The sequence below is a fragment of the Motacilla alba genome, chromosome 21 (genome assembly GCF_015832195.1).
Source record: "Motacilla alba alba isolate MOTALB_02 chromosome 21, Motacilla_alba_V1.0_pri, whole genome shotgun sequence".
NCBI lineage: Eukaryota > Metazoa > Chordata > Aves > Passeriformes > Motacillidae > Motacilla > Motacilla alba.
The window spans coordinates 2,002,762-2,026,028 of record NC_052036.1 but is presented as its reverse complement, the minus strand read 5'-3'; the positions used below and the strand labels follow the sequence as shown (position 1 = coordinate 2,026,028).

At 55.7% G+C, this 23,267-nt stretch overlaps 1 protein-coding gene across 3 annotated transcripts; it reads left to right on the top strand.

The window, feature by feature from the left end:
- The first annotated feature begins 1,242 nt into the window (after positions 1–1,242).
- TMEM240 (transmembrane protein 240) lies at positions 1,243–21,997 on the top strand. 3 transcript variants are annotated; one of them, XM_038160106.1, is made up of 4 exons: positions 1,243–1,830; positions 3,047–3,153; positions 13,128–13,336; positions 21,582–21,997. In XM_038160106.1, exons 2-4 carry the CDS (start codon positions 3,062–3,064, stop codon positions 21,728–21,730), a joined length of 450 nt encoding a protein of 149 aa, XP_038016034.1. In that variant the 5' UTR covers positions 1,243–1,830; positions 3,047–3,061; the 3' UTR covers positions 21,731–21,997. The 3 variants fall into 3 exon arrangements, with proteins under 3 accessions (XP_038016034.1, XP_038016033.1, XP_038016032.1); XM_038160105.1 differs by lacking the exon at positions 1,243–1,830 and adding an exon at positions 2,073–2,772; XM_038160104.1 differs by lacking the exon at positions 1,243–1,830 and having other exon boundaries at positions 2,889–3,153.
- The last annotated feature ends 1,270 nt before the right edge of the window (positions 21,998–23,267 follow it).

Sequence of the window (23,267 nt, the reverse complement as noted above, 5' to 3'; positions counted from 1 at the left end):
TCCCCAGCAGGCAGGATTGATCAGGACAGGGATTTTTGGGATCCCCAGCAGCCAGGATTGACTGGGACAGGGATGTTTGGGATCCCCAGCAGGCAGGACTGATCAGGACAGGAATTTTTTGGGATCCCCAGCAGCCAGGGGTGATCAGGACAGGAATTTTTTGGGATCCCCTGCAGCCAGGGGTGATCAGGACAGGGATGTTTGGGATCCCCTGCAGCCAGGGGTGATCAGGACAGGAATTTTTTGGGATCCCCTGCAGCCAGGGGTGATCAGGACAGGGATGTTTGGGATCCCCAGCAGCCAGGACTGATCAGGACAGGAATTTTTTGGATCCCCTGCAGCCTGGACTGAATTTTTGGGGGACTTTTGCTCCAGAAGCACAGGAGGGAAATGGCTTTACCCGAGCCAATGCCAAAATCTCTCCTCAGCGCCTCGAGCCGAGCTGAGACTGACCCAGCCTGGCTTGTGGGAGGGCTGGGAAAGCTTGAGTGGCACAGAACTCCCTGAGACTTGTCTTCAAACTGTTCCCTCATGTGGTTTTATCCAGCTGTGGCTTTAGAAACGCTTTTGTTTTCCACAACAGCTGCATCCTCTCTGAGCTCCGCATTTCCATGGCAGAATCCACTCCTGAGCTCGGGAAGGAGTGGAAGGAGCTCAGGGCAGAGAGCTGGGCAGGGTAAAGCAAGAGGTGCCTTCCCTGCCCTGCTGCTCCTTTGCATGAAGAGCCTGGCTTGTCAAATGTTTCATGTGTGTGGTTTAATTTAAAAAAAAAAAATTAAAAATCTGCAATGCAATCTGTGCTCCAATTTGAGGACACCATTTAGTGGTTTTAATTGTGTGACAGTATTTTGGTATTTTCAATACCCAGTAGTAGGTTAATGACTGTTCCTTGAAGAATGGAGTTTATATAACACCAGCCATTACATAAGGAGGCTGATTGTGGCCTGAGGAGCAGGAGGGAAACAAATTTGCAAAAAGGCAAAACCCAGCACCAGCCAACTCTGCTTTGGTCACTCCGAGAAGTCCAAAAAAAGGAACAGCTGGCTCCTAGCAAGGAGAAACTCACCGTGAGGAAGGCTGAGGGTGGAGGGAAGGCTCTGCAGGACATCAAGCTGGGCTGCCACGCGTTCCCCACGTGCTGGCCGCGATCGCTTCCCTCCCTCCACCTCCGCCTCGCCCCGTTTGCTGTGAAAGGAACAACAACCAGACAAGCAGAAAGTTACCGGCTCTGGGTCACTTCTTTCCTTTCCTTTCCATTTCCCCAGCAGCTCCTAAACGCGGCCTGAGCCGGACTGGCCGATAGCACGGTGGAACAAACGAAGCCCGACCCTTCCCTGGGCCTTAGGGACAGAGACGGGACCGGGTCCCTTGTGCCCCAGCAGCGCCGGGGTCCCTCCGCGTCCCCCCGGCCTTTCGGGGGAGGATTCCCCGCGGGAGGATTTGCAGCCGGGCTGGGGTTTGCTCCCCTCTCCAGGAGGCTCCGCTGCCTCCCCGGGTGCCCGCGGTCCGTGCGGGGAGGAGGCGCCCGGGGCTGCGCGGGGGGCGCGGCGGAGCGCGGAGCTCGCACCCCCGGCCCGCCCCGCTCCGAGCCCGGACCCCCGCCCCGGCAGACACCGGGGGGGACCCGGCGGGGCTGCGAGGCACCGGGGCAGACCCCGGGCGGAGGAAGGGCGGGGTGAGGATGGCGTGTGGCACTGGAAACGCGGCCAAGCGCCGCTGCCGGGGCTCGGCGTGCGGCTGCGGGGCGGGGGGAGCCCCGCAGGGCCGGCCCGCAGAGCTGGAGCCGCCGCTCGCCATGAGCCGCTCCCGGAGCAGCGCCTCCCCACGTAGGTAAATGCCCGGGGTGGGGAGGGGGCGGCCGGCGCTGCCTGGGCGCATCTTCCCTCCTCGCTGCATCCCGCATCCCTCCCCTGCATCCCGCATCCCTCCCCCGAGCGGGGCCGGCCCGGGGGCTGCCCGCGGGGACAGCGCAGCCCCGAGCCCGGAGGGTTTGTGGGGCTGATTTTTTTTTTTTTTTTTTTTTTGAGGGGGGGGGGTGGGTGAGGGTGGGCGCGGTGATTTGGGGGCTGGGGTGTTTTTTTTTTTTTTTTTTTTTTTTCCCGATTTTTATTCAGCAGCGCTCGGCAGCGGGGATGATTTTGGGGAGGGTCGGCGGAGAGGATGCGATGAGGCTCCCCCGGAGTGGGTGATTTTTTTGCAGCCTGCCTCCTCCTCCCCCAGCCTCGCCCCCCCACCCCGGCTTTGGCTGCCTCGCTTCCCAGTTGCTGCATGAAGGCTGTGCTTGCACCGGCGTGTGCCCGCTCCCGGAGCCGCGCACCCGCCGCCACCGCGGCCGGGGGGAGCCCGGGGCCAGCGGCGGGGGTGCAATTATTATTATTTTTATTATTATTATTTTGATTTTTAATTTTTTTCTCTATTAAAATATTTATTTTTAAATTTTTTTTTTAATTTTTTTTTTTTTCACCCATCGCATCCACCCTAGAATAATAAAAATATAAAGCGGGCAGGGCTCGGGAGCCCGCGGCATCCCCGGCACGGGGGAGTGCGTGTGTGTGCGCGGGGGGCGCCCCGCCGCCCCGCCGCCCCCCGCCGCACCGCAGCGTGCGGGCAGCGAGCGCGATGCGCCCCGCGCTCGGCGCTGCGGAATAGCGCGGCCGCCGCTCGCCCTCCGCGGGCTGGGGGCGCACGGACCCGACCGCTGGCCGTTCCCTCTTGATGTCCATGAATGCAAACACCATGATTTTCATGATCCTGGGCGCCTCTATCGTTATGGTAAGAGATTTTCGCTTATCTCCCTCCCATCCGTGGTGTGTCGTCCCCGCTCCCCCCCCCCCCACCTTCCATCACCGCCACCCCCCCGCCTGCCTTGCACCTTCCCCCCGCACCGTCCCTCGGCCCGGGCACCTCCGTGAGCGTGTGCGTGCCCCAGCGGGCGGCAAAGCCTCTTTTCTCGATGACTGCTTCGGTGGCTGGCAATCGAACGGGAGCCGCTGCTCTGTTCCGCCAGCCAGAGTTGACCCGATGCCTTGCTTGTGGGCTCTTCCAGGCAATAGCTTGCTTGATGGACATGAATGCGTTGTTGGACAGATTTCACAATTACATCCTACCGCACCTCAGAGGGGAGGACCGAGTTTGTCACTGCAACTGTGGAAGGTGAGTTCCCTGCAGAGCAGCTGCCCTGCCCTGCCCCCGGCCCCCTCCCACCTCGGCTCCCCCGGGAGGAGGTGACCGGGGACCGGAGCTGCTGCCTGCCACCCGGGCCACCATTTCTGCCTCCTGGCTGTGTCTCACCTTCCTCAGCAGCTCCTGCATGAGCAGGGTGAGGTGTGGGGGGGTGGTGGTGGTGGGGGTTGTTTTATTGGATTTTTTTCTGGAAGAAGAGTTGTCAGTGGTCTTGGAAGTGCATTTTCCTTTGTGTACAGGCATTTGGGAGGCCTGGGAGAGTGAGGAACTTTGATTTAGACGTTTGTCATTTTGCCTTTTGTGGCCAGTTGGGCCGTGGTGCTGTTTGTGGGCTGGGTGTTGCAGTTGCTGGTGGTTTGTGTGGCTCAGCGATGGAACGGGGTTTGGAGAAAGGAGAGGATCCCTGTCCAGGCTGCCTAGGACAGTCACTTGGAGGCTTTGCAACCAACCTTTGCTCAGATTTTCCGTTCCCCGCGGCTTCTCCTGCTGGACACAGCACCCCGAGGAGGCTGGGCCGTGCTTTTGGGCGAGCGGTGCCAGGAGCTGTGCACAACTTTATGGGCAAGCACCCGCCTCATCCTCCCAGCCAGCCCCTCTCTCCCTGTTATCCCTGGAGCGCTGGGCTCGCAGCTGGGATCTGCCTGCTCTGGAGCCTGTCCAGGCCCGGGGCCGAGCTCCGGGGGGATGAATCTCTCCCTGCTCCGTGGGACTGCTCCTCATGCTGCTCTCCCCTCCTGTGCCGGTTACTCACTGTCTCTGGGGGAGGAAGGCAGCCCGAGGCTGTGCCGGCTAAAGGACACGCTGGGAGAGCTCTCCCTTGCCACATCCAGCCTTTGGGTTCGAGTTCAGCCCTCCTGGAGCTGCCTCTGGGGCCAGCTGTGTCCTGCCTCCTGTGTCACCTGCCCCCGGTGTCCCTGGAGCCGGGGTGTGCTGGGCTTGCTGAAGGGAAAATGCTTTGCCTTCCTCGCCAGGGCTCCTCCTCATCCTCCTGGGGCACAGGAGGCAGCAGCAGCACCTGCAGGGCCAGGGGCAGCCCGGCCTGGGGGATGTGGCAGCACCCTCAGCTCCTGGGGCATCTCCTCTTCAATTTGAAGGCCGATTTGAAAGGCAAAAAACTTCCACTTGGTTTTGGCAAGGATTTGCTTTTTCTGAGCTGTTTTTTTCCTTGTTTTTTGCTGGTTTTGAGAGTTTTCCTCTGCTTCTTCCACCGGTTTTTGTTTTACTGGTCACAGCTCGTTTCAGTGCTGGTGAAAACGAGCTGCTGCGATGTTTGGCGTGGCTGAGCAGTGTCAGGGCTCACTGGTGGCTTGGCTGAGTGTCCCCTGTGCCCAAGGCTGAGGAGGTGGCAGGGTCACCCTCTGTGCTCTGCCTCTGTGCCTGCAGAGATGCTCTTGGGGCAGATCAGTGGGCCGTGGCACTCCCCACAAACACCCCTGGGTCATTTCCTGGAAAGTGCTCAAAAAAAACCTCCCAAACTGCCGAGCTTTTGGAGGCAAAAAGCAAAGTTTATGCCTTGCCTCAGGTCTGTTGGCTCCAGAAACAGAAACAGCTCAGGAGCCTCTGAGTGCTGGCTGTGAGCTGCTCCTCCCTGACCAGGGGATCCCCAAACCAGGGGATCCCCAAACCCTCCCTGACCTGCTGCCCCCCGACACCCCCAGGGGATCCCCAAATCCCCCCTGAGCTCTGCCACCTCGTGCTGAACCCTGTCCTGACCTGCTGCCCCCCTGGCACCCCCAGGGGATCCACAAATCCTCCCTGGGCTCTGCATGACCTGCTGCCCCCCGACACCCCCAGGGGATCCCCAAACCCTCCTGAGCTCTGCCACCTTGTGCTGAACCCTGCCCTGACCTGATGCCCCCCTGGTACCCCCAGGGGATCCCCAAATCCCCCCTGAGCTGCTGCCCCCCCTGGCACCCCCAGGGGATCCACAAACCCTCCCAGGGCTCTTCCTGACCTGCTGCCCCCCTGGTACCCCCAGGGGATCCCCAAATCCCCCCTGAGCTCTGCCACCTCGTGCTGAACCCCGTCCTAACCTGCTGCCCCCCTGGCAGTGTTTGGAGCCCTCTGCTTTCCAGGCTGGCCGTGCCCCGTCCCCTCTGAGAGCTGTCCAGGAGCCCCGAGCTCAGCCCGGGGCCAGCAGCAGCTCCCCGAGGCTGGGCTGGGTCCCGGAGCCTCTTGGCAGGGCTTGGGGAAGAATTTAGTTTGCCAAAAACCAGAGGGAGTCCTCGGAGGAGGGAGCTGCAGCTCGGAGTGGTGCAGCAGAGGACGGGGAGGATCAGGAAATGTTACCGGAGGAATTGGGATGGATGAAGATTGATGGGCAGTGGCTGAGCCGCTGCAATTAATGAACTCCCTCCTGCCCCAGCCTGGGTCACAGTGTCAGGCAGGCCCAATAATTCAGTCAGAAATGTTTTCCCTCCTTTCCTCTCCTCTCCTGGTTGTCTCCTCCCTCAGGGTGTCAGAGAGTTTGGGTGGAACTGTCCGAGCAGCCCGGCTGGCTGGGAGTGCCTGCCCTGCTCTCCAGGAGGGGCTGCAGGGGCTGGGGCTGCCCCCGAGGCGCTGGCTGTGGGCAGGGAGGGCTGGCTCCGTGTGCCAGCCGTGCCAGGGGACGCGGGAGGGCATCCCCAGCTGGGAAAACTCTGCTGCCTCTGCTTGGCAAGGGGAGCTGAGCCCTGCCAGGCTGCCCTGGGTGCATCCTCAGCCTGGATCCCCTCTCCCCTGCCAGGAGAGCCCTGCCAGGCTGCCCTGGGTGCATCCTCAGCCTGGATCCCCTCTCCCCTGGCACTGGGGTGGGCTCTGCCTGGTCCCAGCTCCGCTCTGGGAGTCCCCTGTCCCTGTCCCCAGCTCTGGCTGGACCCGCTGTTGGTCCCTGGGAGTCCCCTGTCCCTGTCCCTGTCCCTGTCCCCAGCTCTGGCTGGACCCACTGTTGGTCCCTGGGAGTCCCCTGTCCCTGTCCCTGTCCCTGTCCCCAGCTCTGGCTGGACCCACTGTTGGTCCCTGGGAGTCCCCTGTCCCTGTCCCCAGCTCTGGCTGGACCCGCTGTTGGTCCCTGGGGTGCTGGCAGGCAGCAGCACCAGCTGTGCCCAGGCTGTGCCCACGTCCTGGGGGCTCTGGGTCACCCAGGGGCACGGCCAGCAGGGCTGGCTGCTCCTCAGAGAGCTCCTGAGGCTCCTGGGGCCGTGCCTGGGCTCTGTCCTGGTGGCCCTGCTGTCCCCTCTGAGGGACCCTGGCCAGGCAGGGTGGGCACCAGGAGTGCTGTCCATTATTTCTGCCCTGTTTCCAGGCGTTCTGTGGGTTTGCAGTGGCTGGCAAGGACCGGGACCGTGGGAAGGGCAGCGGCCCCAGGCCCAGGTGCTGCTGGAGGCTGATCCCCACCCTCACCTTCCCTGGGGCCTGGGGGAGGCTGCTTGCTGCCAGCATGGCCAGGGGTGCTGTGCTGAGTGAGGGGGCCCGGGAGGGGCTTTTGGGGTCTGTGGTGCCAGCTGGGAGCTGGGAGAGCCAAGGGGGAGCAGTGGCACCGGGGCTTTACCGGGTTTGATGAGGAGGTGAACACAGCCACTCGCTGTAGAATTCTCCAGTTCCAAATTAGCAACGTAAATGATAACCCTAAACTCACTCCAACATAACATAATACTAACAAAACTACAGTGAGGGGACACAACTTACTCAGGATCCCACACCATGCTGGATAAGGAGGTGAACGCTCTCTGTAGAATTCTCCAATTCTAAATTAACAACATAAATGATAACCCTAAACTTATCCAACTAATATTGACAAAACTACAACGAGGTGACACAACTTATTCAAGATCCCACTTGCAGCTGGTGGCCACCCAAAGATTACATCCCTAGGTGATGATCTGCATTTTGTTTCATTCTTTGCAGAGTTTTGTTGGGTTTTTTTGTGTCATGTTGGACAGAGTTGGAGGGGCTGCCCCAGGCTGGGGGAGCTGGGGCTGCCTCAGCTGCTCAGGCTCCCCAAATTTGCAGTTTTTTGGGTGGCCCTGAGCCTCTGTTTGCAGTCTGGGTGAGCCTGTGCTGTGGAGTGTCCCTGCTCTGGTGGCCCAGCCGGGCTCTGAGGGGTGACAAATGTGTCACCTGTGCAGGTGAGGTGTCACCGTGGGGCTGGGCTGGGGTTTTCCCCCTCCAGAGCAGCAGAAAAAGGGGTTCCAGCACCCCCCAGGGCTGGGAGAGCCCCCAGAGCTGGGAAAACTCTGCTGGGGCTGGGGGGAACCAGCACAGAGCAGGGCTGGCACCTGCAGAGAGCCGGGGGTGACAGGGACACTTCCTGGGGCACATCTGCCTCGGGAGGGGTGGCAGCCATGGTGACAGGCAGGGGGACAGCCAAGGGTGACAATCAGGGGGGACAGCCAGGGGTGGCAGCCAGGGGTGACAGCCAGGGGTGGCAGCCATGGTGACAGGGAGGGATGAGAGCCAGGGGTGACATTCAGGGGTGACAGGGAGGGGTGACAGCCACAGGTGGCAAGCTGTCAGCCAGGGGTGACAGCCACGCTCCCTGCTGGAGCAGATCCCTGGGGCAGCTTGGCATTCTCCATGCCAGTGTGTGGAGGCTCCAGGCTCTCCAAACCCTGTTCCAGGCTCCCCAACCCCTGTTCCAGGCTCTCCCAAACCCTGTTCCAGGCTCCTCAAACCCCTGTGCCAGGCTCTCCCAACCCCTGTGCCAGGCTCTCCCACCCCTGTGCCAGGCTCCCCAAACCCCTGTGCCAGGCTCTCCCCTTTTGCCAGGCTCCCCAAACCCCTGTGCCAGGCTCTCCCACCCCTGTGCCATGCTCTCCCACCCCTGTTCCAGACTCCCCAACCCCTGTGCCAGGCTCTCCCACCCCTGTGCCAGGCTCTCCCACCCCTGTGCCAGGCTCCCAGCCCATTCTCCCTCCCTGCCCGGGCAGAGCTGGCCCCAGGGAGGGCAGGGCTGGCCCGGACGGACAGACTGCTCTGTGCCAGGCAGCGAAGGGTCTCTGGGAAGGGAGCTGGCTGATGTCACGCACGGCAAAACCACCAAAGGGCGTCCGTGGGGGAGGCGGCGGAGCTGGAGGGAGCGGGTGGCACCTGGAGGGAGCGGGTGGCACCTGGACAGAGCAAGGAGCCACCAAAAGAGCCCCGGGGGCTCCCCAGCGGCCGCTCTGGAGAGAGCAGGGCCCTGCCGAGCTCCGCTGTGTCTGCTCCGTGTCTCTGCCCTTCTGGGTGACCTTGGCTGAGTCTGTCCCTCCCAGGAGCAGGGCCGGGAGCAGTGGCAGGAGTGTCACCTGGGTGCCAGCAGCAGGGCCCTGCCAGCCTCGGGCCAGCCCTGCTGCTGCCCCAGGGATGCTCCTGCTGCTCCGGGGATGTCATGCATCGTGTCCCTCCTGCCCTGGGATGCTCCAGCCCTGCTGCCCCAGGGATGCTCCAGCCCTGCTGCCCCAGGGATGCTCCAGCCCTGCTGCCCCGGGGATGCTCCAGCCCTGCTGCCCCGGGGATGCTCCTGCTGCCCCGGGGATGTCATGCCTCGTGTCCCCCCTGCCCTGCTGCTGCCCCAGGGATGCTCCTGCTGCCCCAGGGATGCTTCTGCTGCCCCGGGGATGTCATGCCTCGTGTCCCTCCTGCCCTGCTGCTGCCCTGGGGATGTCATGCCTCGTGTCCCCCCTGCCCTGGGATGCTCCAGCCCTGCTCTCCCCAGGCTCTGCCCTCAGGGCAGCTCCCTCCCCTCCTGGGGCAGAGCCTGGGGACGCTGCCATGCCCCGGGCTGGGCACAGGAATGTGCGAGGAGGCTGCCAGGAGGCTCCCTGCCCTGATGATCACTGGGCAGGGTGGCACTGCTGGCAGGAGGGACATTTCTCTCTGTTCGCTCCTTTCCCAGCCCCTCTGGGAACCTCTGTGTGTGCCCAGCCCCTCTGTGGATGTGCTGGGGACCCTCAGCCCTTCCCCGGGCTCCCGGCGGCTGCGCCCGTGCCGTGTCCCCGGCAGGAGCAGGGAGATGTCCCCGCTGGTGCCACCGCCCTGCTGGGCACCCTGGCGGTGCTGGAGCTGCTGAGAAGGGCCCGGGGTCGGGCAGGGGGGACCGGGGCGGCTCTGCCTCCCCCAGCCCCATTCCCGATCCCGCTGCGCTGCCCCGGGGCAGGGCTCGCTCCAGCCGGGATGTGGCAGCAGCAGCGGGAGCCCAGGAGATGTGACGTGGCTGCCACTGTCACCTGCCCGGGAGGGAGCCGGGCTGAGCCGGAGCATCGGCGCCTCCCTGTCCCCGTCCCCGTCACTGTCCCCGTCCCCCATCGCTGTGCCCGTCCCTGTCGCTGTCCCTACCTCTGTGTCGATCCCTGTCCCCCATCGCTGTCCCCGTCCCCCATCGCTGTCCCCATCCCTGTCGCTGTCCCCATCCCTGTCCCTGTCCCCCATCCCTGTCGCCGTCCCTGTGCCCATCCCTGTCGCTGTCCCCTATGTCCCCATCGCTGTCCCCATCCCTGTCGCTGTCTCCTGTCTCCCATCGCTGTCCCCATCCCTGTCGCTGTCTCCTGTCTCCCATCGCCGTCCCCATCCCTGTCCCCATCGCTGTCCCCATCGCTGTCGCTGTCTCCTGTCTTCCGTCGCTGTCCCCATCCCCATCCCCATCTCCATCTCTGTCCCCTGTCGCTGTCCCCGTGGCTGTCCCCGTGTGTCCCGATCCCCCCGTGCCTCTCCGGCCGCGCTGTGGCTGCAGCAGCGGCGCTCGCACAAGGTCACCGCAGGGGACAATAGCGCTGGGGACAGCCCGGCAGCGACAGAGCCGGGAGCCTGCCCTGTGTCACAGCCTGGCCGCGGCGACACGCGGGCAGACACACGGACACCTGTCTGTCTGTCTGTCTGTCTGTCACCCGAGCCGGTGGCAGCAGAGCAGAGCCAGCCTGGCGCAGCTGGGCTGGGATTTCTGTCCCTGCGATTTCTGTCCCTAAAATTTCTGTCCCTGAATTTCTGTCCCTGAGATTTCTGTCCCTGAATTTCTGTCCCTAAAATTTCTGTCCCTGCGATTTCTATCCCTAAATTTCTGTCCCTGGGATTTCTGTCCCTGAATTTCGGTCCCTGAAATTTCTGTCCCTGGGATTTCTCTCCCTGGATTTCTGTCCCCTGTGGAAGATCCAGCACAACCAGGCTGGGCACAGCTCAGGGAATTTTGGGATACCCTGAGGGTGGGCACAGCTGGGGATATTTTGGGATACCCTAAAGGTGGGCACAGCTCGGGGAATTTTGGGATACCCTAAAGGTCGGCACAGCTCAGGACAGGAGGTGGCACCCGGCAGCAGCTGGAGCTGCCCAGGAATTGCCCTCAGGAATGATTTGGTTCGTCCTTCTCTGGTCAATAATCACGGCAGAACCCGGCTCTGGCTGGTGACGGGCACGTGTGGCACCTCTGCCACGGGGATCTGGGGACAGTGGGACATGGGAGGTGCATGTGCAGGGGTTTGGGGACATGGGAGATGTGTGCAGGGGTTTGGGGACAATGGAAGATGTGCGCTGGGATTTGGGGACAATGGGACATGGGAGATGTGTGCAGGGGTTTGGGGACAGTGGGACATGGAAATATGTGTAAGGATTTGGGGACATGGGAGATGTGTGCAGGGGTTTGGGGACAATGGAAGATGTATGGAGGATTTGGGGACAGTGGGAGAGGTGTGTGCAGGGGTTTGGGAACATGGGAAATGTGTGCTGGGATTTGGGGACAGTGGGACACGGCAAGTGCCCAGCTGTGTTCATGGGACCCCTCCCATCCCTTTTGGGGTCCCCTCTCCCTCCTGCAGCCCCTCCCCAGATTTCCCAGTGCCAGAGGAGGGACAATCCCAGTTCCCAGTGCCAGAGGAGGGACAATCTCAGTTCCCAGTGCCAGAGGAGGGACAATTCTGGTTCCCAACCGGGCTGACCTGCCCTCAGCCCTGCTGCCACCAGAGCTGCCACCTCTTGTCCCTCCCCTTTCCCCGGTGGCGATGGGGGCCAGAGGGGCTGGTTGCCACCCTGGAGCCTTTGCCAGCCCCGTGCCAGCCCCATGCCAGACCTGTGCCTGGCTGGAGCTGGCACGGTGGCCCCGTTGAGGCACGGCTGAGGTCGGGGCTGCTCTGGGCCGGTTCTTGGAGCGCAGCTTTGCTCGTGTCAGTATTTGGACGTTTCTCAGGCGCGGTTCTGGAGCGACCCGCACCTCGTGAATATTCAGAGGCCTCGGCGAGTGCCTCGCTCTGCTCTGCGTGCCAGGGACACGGGGACACTGGGGACACTGGGCAGCGCTGGCACAGCCTGAGCTGGGGGCACTGGGGGTGCCAGGACTGTGCTGGTGGAGGCACCTGGGGCTGGACATCACCTGGATGGGTGTGGGGTCACTCCTGGGCAGGGACAGTGCCACCAGTGCCATCTGGGCAGGGACAGTGCCACCTGGGCCACCTGGGCAGGGACAGTGCCACCTGGGCAGGGACAGTGCCACCTGTGCCACCTGGGCAGGGACAGTGCCACCTGGGCAGAGACAGTGCCACCAGTGCCACCTGGGCAGAGACAGTGCCACCAGTGCCATCTGGGCAGGGACAGTGCCACCTGTGTCACCTGGGCAGGGACAGTGCCACCAGTGCCATTCTGGTATCATCTCCCCACACTTGAAAGGATTTGGACTCTGAGTTTAGGATGAACGATGGCTTGAGGTTTTCATATTTATTTCTTGCTTTCTTGGGTTTTGGGTGGGGTTTTTTGGTTTGTTTGTTTTATTTGTTTGGTTTTAGTTAATTCTAAATGTATCTCACATAATATAATAATGACACCATAGCATCATCATCATCATCATCATCATCATTATTATTATTATTATTATTATTATTATTATTATTATTATTATTATTATTATTATTATTATTACTATATGGCCATTGTAGGCAATAAGGAGAACAGGCCTAGGCTTGGGGCTTTTTAAGCTTTCCCTCCTTTTCATGCTTTCCTCTGCTGCCAGCAGCACAAAAAGCTGGGGCAGCCCTTCCGCTGCTGGGGACGGTGGGAGAAAACCCAAACGAAGAATTTCCTCTGATTTTTGCTCGTTTTTGCCCATTCCTGCCCGGGCAGCCCGTGCCCTGTTTGTGCTTTCCCTCCTTTCCACGCTTTCCTCTGCTGCCAGCACAAAGAGCCAGGGCAGCCCGGCTGCTGCTGGGACCGTGGGAGGAACCGGGAGAAAACCCAGTTTGCTGGGGTTTATTATTATTTTTTTATTATTTGACGTATATTGTATTATATTGTATTACATTGTATTATATTGTATTATACCATATTATATCATATATCATATAATATATCACATTATATTCTATCATGTTCTATCATATTATATTACATTATATTATATTTTATGGTATTATATTCTATTACATTATATTACATTACATTACATTACATTATATTATATTCTATCATATTCTATCATATAATATCATAGAATATAATATAATTTATATTATATTACATCATATCATATCATATCATATCATATCATATCATATCATATCATATCATATCATCATATTCTATAATATAATATAATATAATTTATATTATATTATATTATATTATATTATATTATATTATATTATATTATATTATATTATATTATATTATATTATATTATATTATATATCCTATAATACAATTCATATTATATTGTATTATATAGTATTATATTATATAATATCATATTATATCATATTATATTATATAATATATTATATATATTATATTATATATATTATATTATATTATATTATATTATATTATATTATATTATATTATATTATATTATATTATATTATATTATATATTATATCGTATTTATCATATTATATTATATTATATTATATTACACTATAGTACATTATAGTACATTATACTATATATTATTTTATTGCATTTATTATTCCAAACCGTGTTTGTGACCGTGGCCGTGTCCCCGTCCCGGGCAGGCACCACGTGCACTACGTGATCCCGTACGACGGGGACCAGTCTGTGGTGGACTCCTCGGAGAATTACTTCGTGACCGACAATGTGACCAAGCAGGAGATCGACCTCATGCTGGGGCTGCTGCTGGGCTTCTGCATCAGCTGGTTCCTGGTGTGGATGGACGGCGTGCTGCACTACGCCGTGCGCGCCTGGCGCGCCAGCCGCCGCTACGGTACGCGCCCGGAGCCGGCCTGGGGCGGCTGCTCCGCGGCGGCAGCATCTTCCTCATCTTCATCATCCTCACCTTCAGCATCTTCAGCATCTTCAGCATCCTCACCTTCAGCATCGGCAGCATCATCATCATCTTCAGCATCCTCACCTTCAGCATCGGCAGCACCTTCATCATCATCATCTTCAGCATCATCATCTTCAGCATCATCATCTTCAGCATCAGCAGCATCATCACCATCATCATCATCATCATCATCTTCAGCATCGGCAGCACCTTCATCATCATCATCTTCAGCATCATCATCTTCAGCATCGGCAGCATCTTCATCATCATCAGCAGCAGCATCTGCAGCATCTCCATCATCATCCTCACCTTCAGCATCTTCAGCATCTGCAGCATCTGCAGCATCTTCATCATCATCATCTTCAGCATCTGCAGCTTCCTCATCATCATCATCATCATCATCCTCCTCATCATTTTCAGCATCTTCATCCTCACCTTCAGCATCTTCAGCATCTTCATCATCATCATCATCTTCAGCATCGGCAGCATCTCCATCATCATCATCTTCAGCATCTTCAGCATCTTCAGCATCGGCAGCATCATCATCATCATCATCATCATCATCATCATCATCATCATCATCCTCCTCCTCACCTTCAGCATCTGCAGCATCTTCATCATCTTCATCATCTTCAGCATCTTCATCCTCATCATCAGCACCTGCAGCATCTCCACCATCATCCTCATCTTCAGCATGTGCAGCGTCCTCATCCTCAGCATCCCCACCTTCAACATCTTCATCATCATCATCATCTTCAGCATCTTCATCCTCACCTTCAGGTCCTGCAGCATCCACATGATCTTCAATCCTCCTTCTCATCTTCATCATCCTCATCTTCAGCCTCACCTTCATCATCCTCATCTTCGGCCTCACCTTCATCATCTTCATCATCCTCATCTTCGGCCTCACCTTCATCATCCTCATCTTCGGCCTCACCTTCCTAATCAGCTTCATCATCCTCATCTTCGGCCTCACCTTCATCATCCTCATCTTCGGCCTCACCTTCACCATCCTCATCTTCGGCCTCATCTTCATCATCCTCATCTTCGGCCTCACCTTCATCACCTTCATCATCCTCATCTTCGGCCTCATCTTCATCATCTTCATCATCCTCATCTTCGGCCTCACCTTCATCACCTTCATCATCCTCATCTTCGGCCTCACCTTCATCATCATCTTCATCATCCTCATCTTCGGCCTCATCTTCATCATCCTCATCTTCGGCCTCACCTTCATCATCTTCATCATCCTCATCTTCATCATCCTCATCTTCGGCCTCACCTTCATCATCCTCATCTTCGGCCTCACCTTCATCATCATCTTCATCATCCTCATCTTCGGCCTCACCTTCATCATCTTCATCATCCTCATCTTCGGCCTCACCTTCATCATCCTCATCTTCGGCCTCATCTTCATCATCCTCATCTTCGGCCTCACCTTCCTCATCTTCATCATCCTCATCTTCGGCCTCACCTTCCTCATCCTCATCTTCGGCCTCACCTTCCTCATCTTCATCATCCTCATCTTCGGCCTCACCTTCATCATCCTCATCTTCGGCCTCACCTTCATCCTCATCTTCATCATCCTCATCTTCGGCCTCACCTTCATCATCCTCATCTTCATCCTCACCTTCATCCTCATCTTCATCATCCTCATCTTCGGCCTCACCTTCATCATCTTCATCTTCGGCCTCATCTTCATCATCCTCATCTTCGGCCTCACCTTCATCATCGTCATCATCCTCATCTTCGGCCTCACCTTCATCCTCATCTTCATCATCCTCATCTTCGGCCTCACCTTCATCATCCTCATCTTCGGCCTCACCTTCCTCATCCTCATCTTCGGCCTCACCTTCCTCATCTTCATCATCCTCATCTTCGGCCTCACCTTCATCATCCTCATCTTCAGCCTCATCTTCATCATCCTCATCTTCGGCCTCACCTTCCTCATCTTCATCATCCTCATCTTCGGCCTCACCTTCATCATCCTCATCTTCAGCCTCATCTTCATCATCCTCATCTTCGGCCTCACCTTCCTCATCTTCATCATCCTCATCTTCGGCCTCACCTTCATCATCCTCATCTTCGGCCTCATCTTCATCATCCTCATCTTCGGCCTCACCTTCATCATCTTCATCATCCTCATCTTCGGCCTCATCTTCATCATCTTCATCATCCTCATCTTCATCATCCTCATCTTCGGCCTCACCTTCATCATCCTCATCTTCGGCCTCATCTTCATCATCCTCATCTTCATCATCCTCATCTTCGGCCTCACCTTCATCATCCTCATCTTCGGCCTCATCTTCATCATCCTCATCTTCGGCCTCATCTTCATCATCTTCATCATCCTCATCTTCGGCCTCACCTTCATCATCCTCATCATCCTCATCTTCGGCCTCACCTTCATCATCCTCATCTTCGGCCTCACCTTCATCACCTTCATCATCCTCATCTTCGGCCTCACCTTCATCATCCTCATCTTCGGCCTCACCTTCATCACCTTCATCATCCTCATCTTCGGCCTCACCTTCATCATCTTCATCATCCTCATCTTCGGCCTCACCTTCATCATCCTCATCTTCGGCCTCATCTTCATCATCCTCATCTTCGGCCTCACCTTCCTCATCTTCATCATCCTCATCTTCGGCCTCACCTTCCTCATCCTCATCTTCGGCCTCACCTTCCTCATCTTCATCATCCTCATCTTCGGCCTCACCTTCATCATCCTCATCTTCGGCCTCACCTTCATCCTCATCTTCATCATCCTCATCTTCGGCCTCACCTTCATCATCCTCATCTTCGGCCTCACCTTCATCCTCATCTTCATCATCCTCATCTTCGGCCTCACCTTCATCATCCTCATCTTCGGCCTCACCTTCATCCTCATCTTCATCATCCTCATCTTCGGCCTCATCTTCATCATCCTCATCTTCGGCCTCACCTTCATCATCCTCATCTTCGGCCTCACCTTCCTCATCCTCATCTTCGGCCTCACCTTCCTCATCTTCATCATCCTCATCTTCGGCCTCACCTTCATCATCCTCATCTTCAGCCTCATCTTCATCATCCTCATCTTCGGCCTCACCTTCCTCATCTTCATCATCCTCATCTTCGGCCTCACCTTCATCATCCTCATCTTCGGCCTCATCGTCATCATCCTCATCTTCGGCCTCACCTTCATCATCTTCATCATCCTCATCTTCGGCCTCATCTTCATCATCTTCATCATCCTCATCTTCATCATCCTCATCTTCGGCCTCACCTTCATCATCCTCATCTTCGGCCTCATCTTCATCATCCTCATCTTCATCATCCTCATCTTCGGCCTCACCTTCATCATCCTCATCTTCGGCCTCATCTTCATCATCCTCATCTTCGGCCTCATCTTCATCATCTTCATCATCCTCATCTTCGGCCTCACCTTCATCATCCTCATCTTTGGCCTCACCTTCATCACCTTCATCATCCTCATCTTCGGCCTCACCTTCATCATCCTCATCTTCGGCCTCACCTTCATCATCTTCATCATCCTCATCTTCGGCCTCATCGTCATCATCCTCATCTTCGGCCTCACCTTCATCATCTTCATCATCCTCATCTTCAGCCTCACCTTCATCATCGTCATCTTTGGCCTCATCTTCATCATCCTCATCTTCGGCCTCACCTTCCTCATCTTCATCATCCTCATCTTCGGCCTCACCTTCCTCATCCTCATCATCCTCATCTTCGGCCTCACCTTCATCATCCTCATCTTCGGCCTCATCTTCATCATCCTCATCTTCGGCCTCACCTTCATCACCTTCATCATCCTCATCTTCGGCCTCACCTTCATCATCCTCATCTTCGGCCTCACCTTCATCATCATCTTCATCATCCTCATCTTCGGCCTCATCTTCATCATCCTCATCTTCGGCCTCACCTTCATCATCTTCATCATCCTCATCTTCATCATCCTCATCTTCGGCCTCACCTTCATCATCCTCATCTTCGGCCTCACCTTCATCATCATCTTCATCATCCTCATCTTCGGCCTCACCTTCATCATCTTCATCATCCTCATCTTCGGCCTCACCTTCATCATCCTCATCTTCGGCCTCATCTTCATCATCCTCATCTTCGGCCTCACCTTCCTCATCTTCATCATCCTCATCTTCGGCCTCACCTTCCTCATCCTCATCTTCGGCCTCACCTTCCTCATCTTCATCATCCTCATCTTCGGCCTCACCTTCATCATCCTCATCTTCGGCCTCACCTTCATCCTCATCTTCATCATCCTCATCTTCGGCCTCACCTTCATCATCCTCATCTTCGGCCTCATCTTCATCATCCTCATCTTCGGCCTCACCTTCATCATCTTCATCATCCTCATCTTCGGCCTCATCTTCATCATCTTCATCATCCTCATCTTCATCATCCTCATCTTCGGCCTCACCTTCATCATCCTCATCTTCGGCCTCATCTTCATCATCTTCATCATCCTCATCTTCATCATCCTCATCTTCGGCCTCACCTTCATCATCCTCATCTTCGGCCTCACCTTCATCATCTTCATCATCCTCATCTTCGGCCTCACCTTCATCATCCTCATCTTCGGCCTCATCTTCATCATCCTCATCTTCGGCCTCACCTTCATCACCTTCATCATCCTCATCTTCGGCCTCATCTTCATCATCTTCATCATCCTCATCTTCGGCCTCACCTTCATCCTCACCTTCATCATCCTCATCTTCGGCCTCATCTTCATCATCTTCATCATCCTCATCTTCGGCCTCACCTTCATCACCTTCATCATCCTCATCTTCGGCCTCACCTTCATCATCCTCATCTTCGGCCTCACCTTCATCATCTTCATCTTCGGCCTCACCTTCATCATCCTCATCTTCGGCCTCACCTTCCTCATCCTCATCATCCTCATCTTCGGCCTCACCTTCATCACCTTCATCATCCTCATCTTCGGCCTCACCTTCATCACCTTCATCATCCTCATCTTCGGCCTCACCTTCATCATCCTCATCTCCGGCCTCACCTTCATCATCCTCATCTTCGGCCTCACCTTCATCATCGTCATCTTCGGCCTCACCTTCATCATCCTCATCTTCGGCCTCATCTTCATCATCCTCATCTTCGGCCTCACCTTCATCATCCTCATCTTCGGCCTCATCTTCATCATCCTCATCTTCGGCCTCACCTTCATCATCCTCATCTTCGGCCTCATCTTCATCATCCTCATCTTCGGCCTCACCTTCATCATCCTCATCTTCGGCCTCACCTTCCTCATCTTCATCATCCTCATCTTCGGCCTCACCTTCCTCATCTTCATCATCCTCATCTTCGGCCTCACCTTCATCACCTTCATCATCCTCATCTTCGGCCTCACCTTCATCATCCTCATCTCCGGCCTCACCTTCATCATCCTCATCTTCGGCCTCACCTTCATCATCGTCATCTTCGGCCTCACCTTCATCATCCTCATCTTCGGCCTCACCTTCCTCATCCTCATCATCCTCATCTTCGGCCTCACCTTCATCACCTTCATCATCCTCATCTTCGGCCTCATCTTCATCCTCACCTTCATCATCCTCATCTTCGGCCTCATCTTCATCATCCTCATCTTCGGCCTCACCTTCATCATCCTCATCTTCGGCCTCACCTTCCTCATCTTCATCATCCTCATCTTCGGCCTCACCTTCCTCATCTTCATCATCCTCATCTTCGGCCTCACCTTCATCATCCTCATCTTCGGCCTCACCTTCATCATCCTCATCTTCGGCCTCACCTTCATCCTCACCTTCATCATCCTCATCTTCGGCCTCACCTTCATCATCATCTTCATCATCCTCATCTTCGGCCTCAGCTTCATCATCCTCATCTTCGGCCTCACCTTCATCATCTTCATCATCCTCATCTTCGGCCTCACCTTCATCATCCTCATCTTTGGCCTCATCTTCGGCCTCACCTTCATCATCATCTTCATCATCCTCATCTTCGGCCTCATCTTCATCATCCTCATCTTCGGCCTCACCTTCATCATCATCCTCACCTTCATCACCTTCATCATCCTCATCTTCGGCCTCACCTTCCTCATCCTCATCTTCGGCCTCATCTTCATCATCCTCATCTTCATCATCTTCCTCATCCTCATCTTCGGCCTCACCTTCATCATCATCTTCATCATCCTCATCTTCGGCCTCACCTTCATCATCCTCATCTTCGGCCTCATCTTCATCATCCTCATCTTCGGCCTCATCTTCATCATCCTCATCTTCGGCCTCACCTTCATCATCTTCATCATCCTCATCTTCGGCCTCACCTTCATCATCTTCATCATCCTCATCTTCGGCCTCATCTTCATCATCCTCATCTTCGGCCTCACCATCATCTTCATCATCCTCATCTTCGACCTCATCTTCATCATCTTCATCCTCATCATCCTCCTCCCCGGTTTGCTGCTGCTGCAGCCCAGCTCGGGGCTCAGCTGGGCGGCCGGAGGGGACGCGGAGCATCCTCCAAAGCTGACATCAGAACGGAAATCCATTTCCCGTTATCCTCCCCCAATCCAGAACAATGAAATACATTTCCCGTTCGCCTCCCCCAATCCAGAACAATGCAATCCATTTCCCGTTATCCTCCCCCAATCCAGAACAGTGAAATCCATTTCCCGTTATCCTCCCCCAATCCAGAACAATGCAATCCATTTCCCGTTATCCTCCCCCAATCCAGAACAATGCAATCCATTTCCCGTTATCCTCCCCCAATCCAGAACAGTGAAATCCATTTCCCGTTCGCCTCCCCCAATCCAGAACAATGCAATCCATTTCCCGTTATCCTCCCCCAATCCAGAACAGTGAAATCCATTTCCCGTTCGCCTCCCCCAATCCAGAACAGTGAAATCCATTTCCCGTTAGCCTCCCCCAATCCAGAACAGTGAAATCCATTTCCCGTTAGCCTCCCCCAATCCAGAACAGTGAAATCCATTTCCCGTTAGCCTCCCCAAACCCCCCAAAAATGAAATTAATTCCCGTTAATCTCCCCACCCCCAGCAGGCTCCGGGTGCCCTCTCGGGCAGGGTTCGGGTTTTCCGGGCAGATTTCAGCCCCTGAGAGGCGATTATTGGGTATTTTTAATTTTTAGCAATCGATTTTCTGGTTTATTTTTCGTATTTTATTTTTAGTAATTATTATTTTTTTATTTTTAGCAACTAATCTCATATTTTTAGTATTTTATTTTTAGTCATTATTGACTATTTTTTGTTTTTAGTAATAATTTCGTATCTTATTTTTAGTATTTTAGTAATTATTGACTTTTTTTTAGTAATTAATTTCATATTTTATTTTTAGTATTTTATTTTTAGTAATTATTGACTCTTTTATTTTTAGTAATGATTCAGTTTTTGGTGGTTTTTTTTGGTAATTAATTTTGTATTTTATTTTTGGTAATTATTTTGTATTTAGTATTTTTGGTAATCATTTAGTATTTTTAAAATACTCAGCCCTGGGGACACAGAGCCTTGGGGACAGCAAGCCCTGGGGACAGCAAGCCCTGGGGACACAGAGCCCTGGGGACAAGGAGCTCTGCTGGGGACACAGAGCCCTGGAGGGACACCCAGCCCTGGGGACAGACAGCCTTGGGGACACAGAGCCTTGGGGACAATGAGCTCTGCTGGGGACACAGCCTTGGGGACAGACAGCCCTGGGGACAGACAGCCTTGGGGACACAGAGCCTTGGGGACACAGAGCCCTGAAAAAACAGCCCAGGGGACAGAGAGCTCTGAGCAACCATAGCCCTGGGGACAAGGAGCTCTGCTGGGGACACAGAGCCCTGGAGGGACACCCAGCCCTGGGGACACCCAGCATGGGGACAGAGCCTGGGGACACGGAGCCCTGGGGACAAGGAGCTCCGCTGGGGACACCTGGAGGGACACCTGGAGGGACACCCAGCATGGGGACAGAGCCTGGGGACACAGAGCCCTGGAGGGACACCCAGCCCTGGGGACACAGAGCATGGGGACAGAGCCTGGGGACACGGAGCCCTGGGGACAGAGGCTGGGGACACAGAGCCCTGCAGGGACACCCGGCCCCTGGGGACACGGAGCCCTGGGGACACGGAGCCCTGGGGACACCTGGAGGGACAGGCGGCCCTGGGGCCCCAGCGCTGACTGTCGCTGTCCCGTGCCCTGCAGACGCCTCGTGGTCGTGGATCCCCCGGTTCTGTAAGCTGAAGGAGCTGCGGAAGCGCCACCCCCGGCAGTACGAGGAGGCCACGGGCAACATGGTGCACATCAAACAGAAGCTGTACCACAACGGGCACCCCAGCCCCCGGCACCTGTGAGCACCCCGGGACTGCAGCCAGCTTTTAACCACACACGGGACTCCTCTTCCTCCTCCTGGGGACAGCCGAGGCGGCTCCCGAGCCGGCCGAGGACACGGATTTCTTTTCGGGACGTCCGCGGGTGGACCGCGCCGCCATGCACAACCGAGCCGGCGCCGGGCGCCCCGCGGCCGAGGCTTTGCACTGTGTTCCACGTTTTACTGTCAGACTCGTGTAAATATGTAAAAAAAAAAGCAGACAAACAACAAAAGAGAGAGAGAGAAAAGAGATTTGCATTATAGTTTCAGCCCACCCCGGTCCTCCTGGCCGTCCTGCACATCCTTGGCCGAGGGGATGGAGGTGGGACGGCACCGAGAAGATGCGGAGTGTCTCCTCCAGGAGCTGCAGCCCCCCGAAATTTCCTTGCTCCTTTGGCCGGGGTGGGCCCTGCCCTGCCCCTGCCGTGCCTAGAAGGGCCTGGCTGGTCACAGGTTTGGATGGGGGAAGCACAAGTGTCCCCTTGTCCCCTTTTTGGGTTTTTTTTTTGCTCCGGTTCACGTTCTGGGGAGTCGCTGCGGGGGAAGGAAGGGCTGGGGATGTGCCGGGGGTTTGTGGTTTGCGTTGCTGCCCCCTGAAACCTGCCTTAAGCAACCCCACCTCAGAGCCAGGGGACAGGCCTGCTGCTGCTGCTTTGGTGGTGGCACCTTTGGTGGTGGCACCTTTGGTGGTGGCACTTTTGGTGGTGGCACCTTTGGTGGTGGCACCTTTGGTGGTGGCTCCTTCGGTGGTGGCAGAGCTGCTGTCCTTCCTAGAGGAGGGTGGGATGTGTCAGACCAACCCCCAGCCCTTGCCTGGGAAGAAAGGAGCTGCTCTGCCCCTCTTCCTGCAGGGTGAGCCTGGATAAAACACCCCAAAACCCCGAAACCCAGCACAGAGGAGGCCCTGAGCAGGCTGAGCCTGGATAAGACACCCCAAAACCCCAAAAGTGCAGCAGAGAGGGAGCCCTGAGCAGGCTGAGCCTGGATAAGACACCCCAAAACCCCAAAACCCAGCAGAGAGGGAGCCCTGAGCAGGCTGAGCCTGGATAAAACACCCCAAAACCCCAGAGAGCAGCAACAGGGAGCCCTGAGCAGGGTGAACTGGGTTAAAACACCCCAAAACCCCAAAAGTGCAGCAGAGAGGGAGCCCTGAGCAGGGTGAACTGGGTTAAAACACCCCAAAACCCCAGAGAGCAGCAAGAGGGAGCCCTGAGCAGGGTGAACTGGGTTAAAACACCCCAAAACCCCAAAGTGCAGCAGAGAGGGAGCCCTGAGCAGGGTGAGCCTGGTTAAAACACCCCAAAACCCCAGAGAGCAGCAACAGGGAGCCCTGAGCAGGGTGAACTGGGTTAAAACACCCCAAAACCCCGAAACCCAGCAGAGAGGGAGCCCTGAGCAGGGTGAGCCTGGATAAGACACCCCAAAACCCCAAAACCCAGCACAGATGAGGCCCTGAGCAGGCTGAGCCTGGTTAAAACACCCCAAAACCCCAAAACCCAGCAGAGAGGGAGCCCTGAGCA